At 37.5% G+C, this 17,950-nt stretch overlaps 1 protein-coding gene across 2 annotated transcripts in view; it reads left to right on the forward strand.

Moving 5' to 3' along the window:
* The window catches only part of LOC136858527 (tRNA (34-2'-O)-methyltransferase regulator WDR6), a 274,003-nt gene that overhangs the window by 175,511 nt on the left and 80,542 nt on the right, over window positions 1–17,950 (forward strand). For both annotated transcript variants that reach the window (XM_068225586.1, XM_068225585.1), the window contains exon 11: window positions 11,194–11,376. In XM_068225586.1, the coding sequence (XP_068081687.1) occupies window positions 11,194–11,376 (183 nt within the window). The remainder of the gene's footprint in view (window positions 1–11,193; window positions 11,377–17,950) is intronic.

Here is a 17,950-nt window from a genome sequence, read left to right on the forward strand (position 1 = left end):
CATTGAGATTGTGACTGGCATTAAAGTATTGGTCTAGGTGTATGTAGTAATTTGCCATTATGTCGAGTAAAGGGCCCTTGTTTGCTAATACGAGGATGTCCATGTCTTGTTCGATATTGGTGAAATTATGGTTATAATCTTGCATGTGTTGGCCGATGGCTGAAAACTTGTTGTATTTTATTGCGTTAGTGTGCTCGTGGTATCTGATATTGAAGTTTCTACCGGTTAGCCCGATGTAGGTTTTTCCACAGGTGTTAAATTTGATCTTATAAACTCCTGATTTTAAAAAACTGCTGGTCCTGTTGATGTGTGAAGTATTGTGTAAAATGTTCATGTTCTTATAGTTAGTTTTGAAGGCTATTTTAACGCCTTGTTTCTTAAAGATATTGGTTAACTTGTAGATTTCATTGTTGAACGTGAAGGTGGAAAATGTTAGAGGTTTAGTTGTTTCTTTTTTGAGGGTAGTTTTTGGGCGATATTTATGTTTATTGATTATCCTTTCTATAAAATGGTTGCTGAAGCCATTGAATTTTGCAATTCCGCGGATTGTGTTGAGTTCGTTTTTTAGATCTTTCTTGGACATAGGTATGTTGAAGGCTCGGTGAACTAGGCTGATATATGTGGCTCGTTTGTGGGTCTGGTGGTGCACTGAATCTTGGCGAATGGTGGAGGCTGTTTGAGTGGGTTTTCTGAATATTTTATAACTGAAAGAATCTGAGTTTCTAGTGATGGTTAAATCTAGAAAGTTGATTTTTAGATTTGATTCGGATTCTAGTGTGAATTTGATATGAGGATCAATACTGTTTAAGTCTTAAACAGGACCAGCAGTTTTTTAAAATCAGGAGTTTATAAGATCAAATGTAACACCTGTGGAAAAACCTACATCGGGCTAACCGGTAGAAACTTCAATATCAGATACCACGAGCACACTAACGCAATAAAATACAACAAGTTTTCAGCCATCGGCCATTACATGCAAGATTATAACCATAATTTCACCAATATCGAACAAGATATGGACATCCTCGTATTAGCAAACAAGGGCCCTTTACTCGACATAATGGCAAATTACTACATACACCTAGACCAATACTTTAATGCCAGTCACAATCTCAATGAAATCTCAGAGAAACCCAACATACTCTTCGATCTATTTATCACTTTCCTCAGAAACAATAATGCAGCCAACCAAAACTCAATCCTAAATTTAATCAAAGGTACTTTTCCGAGACAATTACCCTTTCTCCCGCACCCTTCAGCCCCTCCTTAAGCCCTCTTCCCCTCCTAAACCACCTCCACTCTTCCTAAGCCATATATAATTTTATATGTGTCATTTCACTTACTGTTTTCCATGATTATATTATTTTTTACAAAACTAAGCCCCCTTTTATACTTTGTTTCCAAACCTCTTATGTATATTCCTTGTATATTTATTAGCCATTACTCACCTGTCCCATACTAACATCTCTTTTCATTTACCACATTCACTTGTTATTCCATAATAATCTTACTGTTAAAATTAACATGTTCTTAGGATTTGCTTTGATGTGGCTGATGATGACCCCTTAGATGGGTTGAAACTAGTTCCATGTAATTTTAAAATATTGTGAATACATTTTGTATTGAATAGGTGGAAACCTTTACTGTGTTGTTATTCAATGTTATTCTCAGTTCAATACGGACCAACAGCATGAAATTTATAACCCTGAAATAATATACATTATAATGACGTCAGTAGGAATGGCGCGATTAAAAGCAATGCTTTCATATGAAATACTCGATCAAATGAAACACCACATAGTTTCTCACTTTTAACGAACAGAAATACACTGCCAATCTAACAGTCCAAAGTTCCAGAGCTGGAATGACCAAGTCTCAGACAGCCGTGATTCGTGAACACTCTTCTTCTTTTCTCGGCGGGGAGAGGGTCGAATAGTGGAGACTCCCCAGGAAAAAACTATGCCCTTTTACTAATCTGTTTCCTAGGAGTACCCGATAAGTCGGAAAATATCAATTCATTACACTGGCAGCGGAAAAATCTATCTGGCTTGCAGGCAAATTTTCCCTTCAAGCCAGAAGAGAAACCCCCTCTTCACTGATAGTTTGGAATAAAATGAATGTAGAATTTAATAAAAGTGAAGAAGAAGAAGCTTTTCTTAAGAAACAGCTCTTTTCACGGTTGAATTTTGAGTTATTTAGTGAATTATGATGCTATAATTTGGAATAGGTAAAGAGTGTTATTCTAGACCAGGCCATACTACCACTATGACTACTAAGTCAGCCTCTACCGTAAGTATCTACACTGCTCATTCTAAACAGCGCGTCAGAATAGGGATCGAATAACTGGAATACTATGATGAAGCAGTTTGGTAGGTACCAGCAGTACGGTATCAGAAAATGTATGAACCAGAGGAATGGCATGCTAAAGAAGAAAGTTTTTCTGACTCCCCAGCTATTTCCCGCCAATATTCAGTCAGGCTATTATTCTCGGCACATAGCAGTAATCCCATCTATCGAAGTTGAGAGGCAGCATAAGAGACAAATAACATCACAACAAACAATGGTCAATGTAATGTTATTGTTGATCAATGTTATGCGCTTTTGATATTGTAGGCCTTCACATTTAGTTTTCTTCCGACTCTGAAATACCACACTTATCATAGTTGGTACGGTAAAACTGAATAAGACACAAAATATTGGAAATTGTATTCTCTGTCATTTTTGTTATGTAGTACTTTTCGATAGGACCAAATACATAGGTATTTAAAAATTAAATTTTAGGCGCCTTTCCCTAAACTACAATTTTCCAGGGTGACAAAAATTGTTTATATCTTAGACTGTAGTTTCTTATTCCCAGACTCTATATACTGATTTTCATTAAAACCTGTTAACACATTTTCTCGTGGCTCTGCGTCGATATGGACTCAGCAACCAAAATACAAATTCATGAATATCTGTGTTATCATAGCCGGTACGGTAAAAATGTATAAGACATAAATGGTCAGAAATTTATTCTATATAACTTTGGTTGTGTAGTATTTATCGATACCACCACTAATAATATAAATATTTCAGAATTAAATTTTATGCCTTCCCCTAAACTACCATTTCATTCAGCGTGAATGATTTATAGCCTAGATTGTAGCGACTTTTTCTCTTACTTCGTATACCAGTTTTCAATGAGATAGGACCACTAATAACGTACCCTGAACTACCATTTCACTCAGCGTGAATAAAATTATTCATAGCTTAGATTTGAGCGACTTATTCGCTGACTTCGCCTACCAATTTTTAATAAGATAGGACCACTAATAACATAAATATTTGAAAATTAAATTTTAGGCCTTCCCCTAAACTACCATTTCTATCAGAGCGAATAAAATTATTTATGGCTTAGATTGTAGCGACTTATTCCTCGACTTTGCATACCGATTTTCATTAAATTCTCTTTAGCCGTTTTCTATTGATGCGTGTACATACATACGGACGGACAGACAGACAGACAGACAGAAATTACAGAAAAGAAAAAAGTGCATTTCTTGTTACCGTGGACATGACCGATACAGAAATACCATTATTTTCAAATTCTGAGCAATGTACAGACAAAACTCTTATTTTATATATATATATATATATATTTATCACATAACTGCACAAACAATTCCTTAAAATTTAGTCCAAGACTAGAGCACAGTATATTTTCATTAATTCTCACCTCCCGATCACAAACGACTAAATAATATTTCTGCTGCGGCAGGGCGGCTTAATTTTGCAATTTTCGGATTGGCCGAAAACTGTCTACAGCTGTACTTGAAGAAGGACCAAACCATTTTCATATAGGGGTATCAGGTATAACTCTGTCGCATGGGCTGTCTCTGTCTCTCATTAAGGTGTGGCAAATTCCAATGTCCCCTTTCTCCTGGGAAAGTTCGGCTGAGAGATTTCGCATAGTCGGCTCATAAAACTTTATTGGTGAGGGCTATTAGTCCAGGACTTCCTGGGACGTGCTTTTAAGCAAGTTGAGGGGATATATCTTCTCCCTGTGAGGTATCTTTGTTGCAAACTTGTTAAATATCTGCACTGATTTTCCCATCTGCAGTGTTCACATGTAGAACTGGATAATTTAATTAATTTATACACCTGGCTATTTGTCTTATGGGTGCTATATATATATATATATATCCATCCCTGCCTTCCCACTATACTTCGCCATTCCAGGTCTAATTTCATCTGTTCCTGCTGCTTTATGATAATGGAGTTTTTTTTACCATCCTTTCCACTTCCTCAAGCATAATTTCAACACCATTTTCTTCCTCCCCATGAGCTTGGTTGTTTGCGACACCACCAGGAAGGTTTTCTTTTACGTTGATTACTGATTTCCTGGGATCTGTTATGAGTTCACCTGAATTACCCAAAACACTGTTAATTTCCTTTTTGCCTTCTTTCATAAGATTCTTTATTACTGTCCAGAAAGGTTTCCCTGCTGCTTGACGTAGCCTTTCCAGGTTATTACCAAAACTTCCCCCGACTTCTTTTTGGATTCAGAATCTATTTGTTTTGCTCTGTTTCTTTCATCTACGTACAATTCCGTGTCTGCATCGGCCCTTGTTTGGAGCCATTTCTGATAAGCCTTCTTTTTACGTTTACAAGCTGCTCTCACTTCATCATCCCACCAAGATGTTTGCTTTTTTCCCACCTTGACACACAGTTGTTCCTAGGCATTCCCTTGCGGTTTCTACTACAGCATCTCTGTTTGCCACCCATTTTCTTTCTATATTCTGAACCTGCTTACCGTCCGCTGTTCAAAACTTCTCACTGATTATATCCTTGTACTTCTGTCTAATTTCCTCGTCCTGGAGATTTTCTACCCTTATTCGTTTCCAGACAGACTTCACTTTCTCTATCCTAGGCCTAGAGATACTCAGTTCACTACAGATCAGATAGTGGTCTGTATCATCGAAAAATCCCTGGAAATCCCGTACATTCCTAACAGACTTTCTGAATTCGAGTCGGTTAAGATATAGTCTGTTATGCATTTGGTACCCCTAGCCTCCCATGTTGAGCAGTGAATAGCCTTATGCTTGAAGAATGTATTCGTAACTGCTAAACCCATACTAGCACAGAAGTCCAGCAAATGCTTCCCGTTCCCATTAGCTTCCATATCTTCCTCACATTTACCAACCACCCTTTCGTATCCTTCAGTTCTATTTCCAACTCTCGCATTGAAATCACCCATTACCACTATCCTCTCCTTGTCATTGACCCTGACTACGATGTCACTCAATGCTTCATAAAACTTGTCAACTTCATCCTCATCTGCACCCACAAGATTACATGTGCAATCAGGTACATTTAGTACACGAATAAATGTAGAAAGTATCAGCACGTACAAAAGTAAAGGAAAAATACTCAAACATATTCCAGAACAAATTAGAAATTTTAAATTTACATATCGTCGCCTCTTAAAATATCAAGGAAGAATGAAATAATTGTAACCGACTAAAAATAGAAAAGATGATAAACAACTTTAGAGATTAAAGTGCTAATTAGAACTCAGTCGGCCGATGCAGAAAAATAAAATGATAGTAAAACAATAAAACTGACATAGAAGACTGCCCTAAAATATGTATAAGTAATACATCAACCCCTTCTTTTTTAAAAACAGAAGTTTTACATAAAAGAGTCAGTGACTATTTAGTGCTTTATAAGTTTGATAGTACCAAAGACATTCCACTGAGCTTCTGCAAGAATCATTTCATCATCACCCACAAGATTAAATGTTCATTCAGATACATTTAGTACACGAATAAACGTAGAAAATATCAGCATGCAGAAAAGTGAAAAAATACTCAAACTTATCCCAGAAGAATATGTACCAACATGGGATGCCCCAAAAATATAGGAGTCTCATGTAGAATTCAACCATGCCCGCTTGTTATATCATTTATTAATGTCATCACCATGATAACCCCAGAACAACCATGAACTCCGGAACATTGCATGACAATGTGGTAAACTCCACATACCAAAACAATAGACAATCTAGCAGATCCTATTACATGAGAAGAATCACAAGGTTAATTAAAATAAGATGAAAAGGGGCAACAGAATAAAACATAATTAAATGGGATTCAATTTTTTTTTTAATTACGTGCGGAAGCTCCAGTGGTACTTAAACTGCCTTTAACACAACCTTTCAGCAATGAACCTTTTGCCCAATGGTACAACACCACACCATAATAACATTAATAACGTAATAAAATAAACCCCATAGACAGGGAAGCTGTTTGACAAATAACAATAGCAATAAAACATAATTGGTAAGACTTACTCAAACCCAGAAAAACATAAGAAGCCCAACTATTTTTCAATTTAAAATAGAAAAATTACTTGCTTAGGAACAGGAATACACGCGAGATGTGATTTTCAGAAATGTTAAATGAAGTAAGCCAGGTAATGTAACAACGTGCAAACTGATGTCGTTATCCAAGAAGATATTTTCAGAGTAACATGACGAGTAGGCCAGGATTATAATACAGAACATGAACTTACGGATCTTGAAGTCAGTTTAAATAATCCAAGGTTGTGTAAAATAATAATCACTGCACTACACTATGAAAGCGTTGGTCTTGGAAAAAAAAAAATAAGTAACTACATGTAGATAATGTAGTAGAAATAACGAGGACGACAACGGCTGGAACAGTTTAGGGTGATCACACACTACTTAAAACTTTTCATCCAGGACCCATATCGTCAGGGAAGGCTTCCCTGAGAAGCTTATACACCACACAACGTTGGTCCATTACGACTTGACTCATAATGGCTGACAATCTGCTTGCTAGGCACAAGCTCCAAGCTAAGTCAACATGCCGTGCTCTTATTGGCTAGAACAAATCAGAAGTTTGTCCTGCTGCCGACAAGTGGCAGCACCTGACAGGAAGCAGTGCTCAAAGAACAGAGGAGAAGTAAATTCAGAAATAAAAGTGACAGAAAGGCACGGAGAAGGTAAATGAAGAAAGAATAAAGGAAAATAATTACCAAGAGACACGAATTTCAAAGGCAAAACACCATATCGAAAATGTTAATGGAAGAAGGGTAGAATAAATCCTATTACATACTGTATTTTGTACATTTGCTCATTAAATATTTCAATTGCATTCGGGAGATAGTGGGTTTGAACACCACTGTCATCAGCCCAGAAGATGTTTTTCCGTGGTTTCCCATTTTCACACCAGGCAAATGATAGGGCTGTACCTCAGTTAATGCCATGGCTGCTTCCTTCCCACTCCTAGCCCTTTCCTATACCATCATCGCCATATGACCTATCTGTGTTGGTGTGAGGTAAAGCAGATTGGAAAAAAAAAAAAATTTCATGAACCTCATATTTTATCATTAACAAAATGTGCAACATTTTATTCGGTGAACTGAACATAGCTATGAAGTGTGATTCATATTTTACGACACCATCGTGAAACACTGCTTCTCTTGTAGTCCAAGACAGAAGTGCGCCGTGTGTCGACACACTGCTTCACCACGCCATCGGAAAACACTGTCTCTGTTGTAACCCGAGACGGAAGTGCGCCATGTGTCGACACAATGCTTCACCATGCCATCATGTGACACTCTCCAGGTGTTACGTATAGGAACGCTGTTTCTCTTGCAGTCTGAGATGGAAGTACGCTGTGCGTTGACCCACTGCTTTGAAGCAATTCGCTGTGCCGTGTCGATTGTTTCAAAACAGTCAGCAGTGTCGCTTTGCCCATTTCTTGTGTGCATGCTCCTTCATAAAGAGATCGAAGAATGTTTACAAAAACACTGCTGCTTTAAGCCTACTATGAACCTATTACGCTGGCGTAGCAGGGGGAGAGGTGATACTCCTACTTGACGTGTCCCAGGTGACGGATAGGGGCATCCTAACTGGCTTGTCAGCGGACTTGCGGACCAAACACACAACCCTGTGTGGGTGGGGGATACAGACGAAGAATACACCTGTCGTAAGAGGTGACTAAAAGAGGCGACCAAGGAATGATCAAGTTAGAACCATGAGACTACTTGTACTTAGTACCATCACATAGGGAACACCATGGGTAGCTTTTACTTGTGCGTAGTACCACTTTGTTAGGTACAAAATAGATTTGTGATTAGTAGCGACAGCCTGTGGCTCAGGATGCATTTTACAGTACCTGTGATTCCTACTCCTATATGAGCGACACCATGGTTCTGCTTTGCCTTTGCTTAGTACCCACTATGTGAGGAATACCATGGGATAGTGCGGGTCCCTGTGGTTATTCCACTTATGTGAGGAACACCATAGGTTTGTGTTGCCTGTATAGGTTTGTGTTGCCTGTAAATAGTGCCACAATGTGCAAAACACCATAGGTCTGTGTTACCTGTGAGTAGTACCATAATGTGTGGAATACCGCGAGTCTACGCTAATTTTGATTAGTACCACAACACGACAGATAACATGTTTCTACTTTCCTAGTGATAAGTACCATTATGAGGGGCCGATGACCTGGATTTTGGAACCGTTTTGACTACAAGCATCATCGCTGCAGTATTGTGCTTTAGAAGCAGTCCCTTGGTCAGTAATACTATTGTTTAACGCTAGTTTCTGGGAATGTGGGGTTTGCGGGTCGACTCCACTGATTGTTTTAACTTCATATTCATCCATTCATTCTTCGTCCTCACGTTTTTGAATTCTGGTCAGTGGAGGATAATGGATTTTTAAATTGTCATTACATTTTGTCTCATTTTCTACCATTAGGGGCCAATGACCTAGATGTTAGGCCCCTTTAAACAACAAGCATTATCATCATCATCATCAGTTTTAACCCTACAAAACATACTAGGGTTAATCTCTCTTTCACCAAGTTCGTAACTCCTGTGTCCCATGAAGTATTGCTCAAATACCTGAAGAGTGTGCTCTTAGAAGGCAATTTTAAAATATTTTTCCTAGCTTGCCCTGTAATCCTTGGGTGATATGCATTCCCACACTGTACCGTGTTTTACAGTTGATTTTTTTCATCTTAGAGAGGATTTTTCAAAATTCACTATTTGCTCACTAAGGATATAAGACTTGGTATTTGTTACTGTACTCGGAGATAGAATTTGTTCTCTTTTTATACACTTCTGTATATTCTTCGATCTCTTTCGGTGTTTGTAAATATGCAAAGTACTTGTTTTTCTCACATTGTGAATGGAAACATAAAAAGTATAAGGTATTCTCTTACAGGAGAAGTCTTATACTTTGGCACACCTTTCAAATAACTAATGCACGTAAATTGGAGCCCTGCATTGTCACGTTTTGCTTGAGCGTGAACAAGGGATCAGTTTGTTGGCTGGTACACCACTAGATGGAGGGAGTGTGTGAGACCTTTTCGCCTGCCAGTAAACTAGGACTGAGTGATGCTCGTCACGAGCAAGCAGCAGCGACAGTTGCCTAGTCAGCATGGAACAGGGAACTGAAGAGGTAGTGAAGGATAAACTTGTAAGCCAGGAATACAGTTTAAGAAATCCAGTAGGCTTCAAAACTGATGCGTGGGAAAAGTTTTCTTTTGCAATTAATCATGATGGTAAGCAGGTAGGCTATGTATCCTGAAAACAATGTTCCTCATTGTTAACATATAAGGCTACAACACCACATCCGAGGTCCCATTTTAGAGGGACGTAAAATTAATACCATGACCATACCTTGATATACTAACAATTTGTTGGTTGTTTTGATCCACCTTTTCAATACAAATTACAGTTTGTGTTGCTAAGTTGTAATGTTACAACACTAATTTACCGGGACATGTTTCGCTTTTATTCACAAGCATCATCAGCCTATACAATATGACAAACCTTGAGGCAATTGTATAGGCTGATGATGCTTGTAAATAAAAGCGAAACATGTCCCGGTAAATTAGTGTTGTAACATTACAACTTAGCAACACAAACTGTAATTTGTATTGAAAAGGTGGATCAAAACAACCAACAAATTGTTAGTATATCATAGCATAGTTCAATACGGGTCTAATAATGAGATTAGTTACATGTAATGACCATACCTGCCAACATTTACGGTTTGTCCATAAAGTCATGACTCAGAATATTTCTGAGAAACCATTTCCATAGCAACTGTTATCTGTATTCTCAGGACCACGTACTAGGCCACTCTGCCATTGCCCAAAGTTCACGAACTAGGACTTTACTACAGTACCATACACACACACACGCACACACACACACACACACACACACACACACACACATGAAATAAAACATTAAAAAATCATAACTACGTCCTGTATTATTCATTGTAGGGTCAATTTGTGCTGTAGATAAAATCTGAAGTTTCATTTTCTATGACTTCTATATAGCATTTTTCAAGAGGATCTTAAATTCTGATTTTAATTAACTTCTATTCAGCTGTTATTGGGTGATGTGTGTAAATGCTGACAGACACACAATAAAAGTTCAACATTTACATTTCCTTCTTATTGTGGACATGGTTGACATATATAGAAAACTTTACAAAGGAAAATTTAATGTGTCCTCCTATTCTTGTAATATCTTGTAATATATAGAAAATATCAATTCTTAAACATTCTGACCTATGTACAGACAAAAACTCTTATTTATATATATTCATTTTTGACTCTGTTCTTGCATCCTTGAAAATTTATATGTTATGATGTAGTCTCTACCAATACCCTCTTTATCTTGACCTTTCTCTTGTAAGTTTACTAAACCTCTCCTTGGTGTTTGTAAATTGTAAATGTAAATATTAAATTTAGGTAAAATATGATTGATTTTAGGAACATTTTTGGTTGGTTTGTGTATATAAAACATATTAAAAATGTAAGGTAACCAGCTCCTTGGATAAATGGTTAGCATTGCTGGCCTTTAATCCCAGTGGTCCCGGGTTTGATTCCTGGCAGTGTCGAGAATTTTAACCATAATTTGTTAATTCCGTTGGCATGGGGTCTGGGTGTATGCATCGTCTTCATCATACGTGCAGGTCGCTACGGGCGTCAATTGAAAAGACCTGCACCTGGCAAGCTGAACTTGTCCTTGGACACTCCCAGCACTAAAAACAATACACCATTTCAATTGTTTGCAGGGTAACCTTAAAGCAAGGTGCATTTCACTGTACTTTTTTAAAATGCGTATTATTGACACTGAATTTTTCTTTGATGCTGTTGATAGATGAATTTCGTCATTTGGAGTCAGAAGGAACAGCGAATATTAGTGAAGGTGCCGTGTGGTGGTGGGCATCGCTCATGGGATTGTATGATTGGAGAACATGGATTTAATTTTGTTCATATCAAGAACAAGGAGATTCATGTTTTAATATGCCAGTTTGAAGTGCTGGTTCGACCAGTTCTGCAGGTAATGTTTAAAGAACTTTGAGGAGCCTGCTCTTACTAATGTTAGTTTTAATGCACTATATTAGAATGTACGTTGTTATAATGTATTTGCAGAATCCTGTTGGAAATACACTTATTGTTATTCTTTCATAAGCATTCCACTGAATGGCTGTCATTAGTATAATATTCTGAATTTACTTAATGAAGAAATATAGGCCTCATTCAGAGGAGGTTAGATCCCAGGTGCCAGGTCACCACTGAAACAAAAGTCCTGTGACTAATGAATGACGTGACGTCACTGAACAAGCTTAAAACGTGACTAAAGAGAACATGTACTTTTTCTTTTCATGGGACAATTGATGTATATCACTGAGCAAGAGAGATAGTGGAGAGTCTATTCATGTAACACAGTTGGCCTATAAGCAATAAATTTCATGGTTACACTTGTATTGTTGGATATGACTTACTTTTTACGAACTTTAGTTTATTCCTCCACCTAATCAATACATAGTTTTACTTTCAAATAGTACTAGTTTCGACTTTATAGTGGCCATCCTCAGCTATTCATCATAAAATTTGGGATTAGAAGGACATAGTGTCAATAAAAACAAAAGGGGTTAAAAATCTCCTGAGTTAAAACTACAAAAATACAAACACAGAAAATACGCTAATCTACGATACACATTTAAAAGTCCAAACTTTAGACATGTGATAATGGTCAAGTAGATTTGGGATTCCAGAATAAAAACTAATAGATCACAAGATTAATGAAAATTGAAAATGATTTCAGTATAGGTGCATTCAAAACTGCACTTGGGTCAAATAAGGGTGACTTAAAATGCCATTGTCTATTGGTCGTCCCACCATAGATCGTAGTAAAATATATATTAAAAAAACAGTAACATTTATACAAGAGATTATCACAGTTTTGACGCAAATAAAACTGGTTAGTTGCTGATGTGCATGTCAACGGCCGTATAATGGAAGGAACAATCTTTTTTGATTATAATAAGTGAAGAATATCCCGATGTTATTAAAGTAAGTTGTATCGTAATAATAATAATGTTATTTGTTTTACGTCCCACTAACTACTTTTTTAAAGGTCTTTGGAGACGCCGAGGTGCCGGAATTTAGTCCCGCAGGAGTTCTTTTACGTGCCAGTAAATGTACCGACACGGGGCTGTCGTATTTGAGCACCTTCAAATACCACCGGACTGAGCCAGGATCGAACCTGCCAAGTTGGGGTTAGAAGGCCAGCGCCTCAACCGTTTGAGCCACTCAGCCCGGCAGTAAGTTGTATCAGTCCATAAGGGCGTTAATGGGTTCGAGGTTACCGTGGTGCACCCAGCACAGCTGTCATTGTCAACAATAGCTCAGGAGGTTTTTAACCCCTTTTGCTTATATTGACACTATGTCCTTTTAACTCCAATTTTTATGATGAATAGCTGAGGATGGCTGCTATGTATGGTCGAAACTAGTACTATTTGAAAGTAAAACTATGTATTGATTACATGGAAGAAAGATTGTAAAAAGTAACTCAGTTGGGCCATTTTTTGTCATGACAGCACAGCCTTTGGTGGAAGAATTAAGAAGTAATTACTTCTTAGTTGCATGTAGTTGATACTGTGGTACTGTGTTATATTTTAGTGGTTCTACGCATATCCTTTGTTATTATTCAAGTTTGTATAAATGCAGGTTTTTGGTCTAAATATCTTATAAATCTTGTGTTTGTGTGGGCGTTTAATATTGTGCTAGCCTTCGAACATAAAATGCAGTAAGAATCCCGAGTCTGATGGCTAATGAAAGCAGGCTAAGTTGACAAATTTCTTCGCAATTCCTATACATATTAAGTGGGTATTGCAAGACAACAAAGATGCAGAAAATATTACTGGTTCTTCCATAATCTGCACAGGAATTCAGTGAAGTTGAATCTGAAGTGAGAAATGTAGTAAATGTACAGTAGTAGGCCTACAACCAGGTAAAAGAAGAGTAGTGTAATGAGCGGCCTTGACTAGCTTTCGATAAAACTACAGGCATGGCTTAATGTAAATCTTGTGTTTTGTTTCCAAATTCTTCAGATCAGTCTTCGAAAGTAGTAAGAGGTTTTACAATGCCATTTAAATGAGAAACTTTTAAGAAACACGGCAAAATCTTTACAACACAGAAACTGTGTTGCAGTTGGTAATACAGCGTTGTTTCCAGAAACAACACCCCTGGTCATGTGTGTAAAGAAAATGGATCAGAATTATGCTAGACAATTTGAAGAAGTTTTTCAATATTGCATATTATATTTCAAGAAATAATAAGCCATTCACAGATCTTTTCAGACTTACAGAACTGCTTGAGAAACTGGGAGCAGGACTGGGAAAGGAGTATGGCAATAGAACAATTTATACAGAATTTATTTGTCAAATAGCCAAGATGCTAAGAAGTGACATTTTCTGAACTGAAGGATAAAAGTTGTGGTAGTTTACTGCTGGATGGGTCAGCGGACTGTAGATCTGTGGAAGAACTAATTCTCTATGCGATTTGTAAGGAACTTCAGAATTTTCCTATCACTCACACCTTTAGAAAGTGGAAGTGAATCTGGGTACATGGAAGCACTTCAAAAGGAACTTATAAAAATGTTCTTTTCAGAATGGTTTTCTGGGTCAAAGGTGGCTTTGGAACAGATAGTGCTGCTTCTCTGCTTGGTGCATTGATTAATTCATAACAATAGATGAAAGTTCAAACATATTGAATCTCTGCACTGCATAGCACATAGGTTTCAATTAAGTTTATTAAGTTGTGTAAAATATTTGGGCTGTGTTGAACTTGATTCATTACTGAAGTTGCTCTACAAATTCTACCAGCAATCTCACACAAGGCTAGGAAAACTGAAAACAGTTGTCAACTAGTACTGGATGTTGAGATGATGATAAAAGGTTTGACCTAGCAAGGGAAATTCCTGTCAGTACTAATTGTGCTATAATACGGATGTTAGATATTTGTCGGTGTAGCTTGAAGGGTCCAAGATTTTTATTGTTGAGGAATTGTTCTTGTTCTTACCTTGTATTGCTGGGGATATTCGTAACTGGTTTCTGTTAGTGTGTTCTTGTACTTTTCTATTTTACTGGCCTTACAGTATATAAAAAAATAATCATTTGAAGATGATAAAGTGCATTCAGTAGGGTAGAGAGGTCATATTATCCTTCTTGAGAATGGATGTGAGAAAACAAATGATTGAGTGAATCTTGGTTCAGCCAGTGGGTTAAAATGTACTTCATTTCTAGATTCTGAGCTTCTGATATGAGATACTTGAAGGAGGTATTTTAATTTTTTATATTTTTTTTACGAGTTGCTTACATTGTACTGACATAAATACGTCTTATGGCGACGATGGAACAGGAAAGGGATAGAATGGAAATTCTAAATTCCCATGGAGGGAATTAGATATTTTTCCACTAATAGAGCATATCAAAAATCAGATCAAAAATTAGATGTATGGCTTTTCAGGCGTTTGCTCTATTAACCAGCATTTCGTCTTAGGTCTGACACTAGACTCGTCAGAGTGGGATGTGTCGGACACTACCCACTGATGCTGGGGTGTATGCAAACGCCTGAAAAGCCATACATCTAATTTTTTATCTGATTTTTGATATGCTCTATTGGTGGAAAAATATCTTAATTCCCTCCATGGGAATTTAGAATTTCCATTTGGAATTGCTAGGCGGGCATTAATTCCATTGTGGAGTTTTATCTCCCGTATGCAGTTATCAGACTGTGCCTCATAAATAGGCTTCTGATAAGTTCACCTGCATACACCCCAGCATCAGTGGGTAGGGTCTGACACATCCCACTCTGACGAGTCTAGTGTCAGACCTAAGACGAAATGCTGGTTAATAGAGCAAACGCCTGAAAAGCCATACATCTAATTTTTGATCTGAAAGGGATAGAAGTTGGAAGGAAGCAGCTGTGGCCTTAATTAGGATACAGGTCCAGCATTTGCCTGGTGTGAAAATGGAAACCACAGAAAACCAGGACTGCCGACAGTAGGGCTCGAACCCATTATCTCCTGAATACTGGATACTGGTCGCACTTAAGCAACTGCAGCTATCAAGCTCCGTCATGTTGTTTTAACTGAACACCATGCTAATTTTTGTTAGGGACTGAAGAAATGTCTGGACTGTAAGACTACATGAGATTGAACCAATTAACAGTTTCAGTGAATTCACTCATGCTTTCAGCAACAGTTGCATCATCTCCTGCTGTAAATACACTGTGTGATATTAATTTTGCAGCTTTTCTTACATTCATCCTTTCAGTGCCCCTACAGTTCAGATATATGAAATTGATGTTGTGGCATGTTTTCATTATGTGGCTGTCATTCTTTGCCAGAGCTTTGACAGGTTCCTTCAAGCCAACTTTACCATTAAAAAATTCTAAGCCGGTGTCGAGAAACCAGTTCCTAATTAGTTTCAACAGTAGAGAGGGTATCTGTGAAGAAGTGTAATTTTTCTGACTTTCATGGGTTCAAAAACCATGTTTTTGTTTCATTGCTTCTTTATGCTTTCCATACGCATTGATTTGTTGCGTTAATGTTACAGACACACGCTATTACTCCATACCCTATTTATGAAAGACAGAAACCTAATTTTCTAGTATGCCTTTTGTTACCTTTTTATCAAAATCAGGATAAATGACTTGCTTCCAATTCTTCGACAGTCCTCTCACCATCACAGCTGGGGCCTGTGATTTCATCCTTCAGCAAGTCCTATTCAAAAGCACTTTTGATGTCCATTTCATCAAACTGGAGGACTGCAATTTTGTCATGATTTTTATGTAAGATGGCAGCTATCTTCATTATATGCAGAATTTCTTCCAGGATTCTACTACCACTTCGCATGTCAGTTTTCGAAGCCCATTTCTTTTTTCATTGTTGGAAGTCTAGGCAGAGGGTAATGCAGTTTTTGACTCATATTAATATAAGTTTTCTTCCCTAGGTACCTTAAACCGAAAGTCACTGGTCTTCTTCATTCGTCCAGTTCAGACTTTCTGCTGGTTTGTGAATATTTCTTATTTGCTTTTTAGTAAAAATTCCTTTCAGATCATTCACCAGTTTTGTGTGGATGCTCTGAACAGTATGTTTTAACCTCCTGCATTAAATTAACTCCTTACGCAAATTACCTATGGATACACGGCTTTGAGGTAATTTGCTTTCTGTTGCTTCTAATTTAAATTTATGGACATCGTTAGGTTTATTTTTTTATTTTTACAATCAGGGCCAAAGTATAACCTCAGACATACAGAAGTCATGTTATGTTCTGAATCTTCTAACAGTTAGTCAGCCCTTTCTCTCTCTTCTTTTTTCCCTACTCTCATCATGTGACATTTGCTCAATGCTACACAAAACATCCAAATTTGCTTTGTTAAGCATATGTTTTGGCAGGAAGCCCTAATAATTCTCCCTTTAGATCCCATTCAAAATCGCTATCAGAAAAATGTTTGGAACACACCCAGCATGAATCGTGTTCCACTTTCAATCACACCTACATCTTTGGATCCGCTTTCTTAGTCCCTCATTTTTTGTAAAACTGAAGTATTTGTTCTGACTTTTGGAGGGATATTTCCTCTTTTTCGCCCTGCTGTTATTGCACACAGCAACTGTACACCTCTTACCAGGCATGTTTATATGCTATCCTAGACATGAAGTCACGTAAAGTAGAACCTCGATAATTGGAAATCCCCACCTAATTCGAAGAATCTCTCATTCACAGAAACATGAGGTTCAGTTTTGCATCTTATTTAAATTGTTTAACTCAAAATACCAATAATTTGTTATTTGAACAACAGTGTCGGTCCCATTACTTAAAATTGTCTTCCGGAATGTGCAGAGGTAGCTTTCTGCACTTTCACTTCAGTGTGTCTACAATGTGCTTCAGAGTTGCTAAGTTCATGTGTACATTTACACACTTCATAGTTATTATATTTTATCAATATTGTTCTTTAGTTTACTGTTAATTACAGTATTTTAGTTAGGTTACATGTGTATGTTTTTGTGCTGCAGGATAGTTAAGGATTCTTCCAGGACACTGAGTCAGAAGATAAAAATTATTAGGGAGGTCGTCAAAGGATGAAAACGAAAAAACCCAAAAGAACTGAAATAGCTAAAGAATTTGGAATTTGTGTGTCCAACCTTTCAACGCCTTTTAAAATCCCTGACGGTATTGATGCTCAAGAAATGCAGGGTGTAAATACTGCAAAGCAAATCTGCATTTGAGAAGCTAAACACTCCAATTTGGAAACTGAATTAACTGAGTGGTTTCGGCATATTCGAGTGAACAGTATCCCCATTGATGGCAGGTTATTAATGGAAATACGAATGAACTGGCGCTAAAGATGGGACTGGAATTTCAGTGTTCAAATGGGTGGTTTCAGCATTTTAAAGAATGCCATAATATTACATGGCAGGCAGTGTGCAGAAAATAGCTACTGGTGCGTTACTTTCTCCATGAAGTGTCTAGAAATGTTCTGGTAGGAGAAATTCACAAGTGGAACATGATGGATGCTATGCGGAGTGTGACAGTTGCCTGGGATGCTAATTCCTTCATCCATGA

The sequence above is a fragment of the Anabrus simplex genome, chromosome 1 (genome assembly GCF_040414725.1).
Source record: "Anabrus simplex isolate iqAnaSimp1 chromosome 1, ASM4041472v1, whole genome shotgun sequence".
Classification (NCBI taxonomy): Eukaryota; Metazoa; Arthropoda; class Insecta; order Orthoptera; family Tettigoniidae; genus Anabrus; species Anabrus simplex.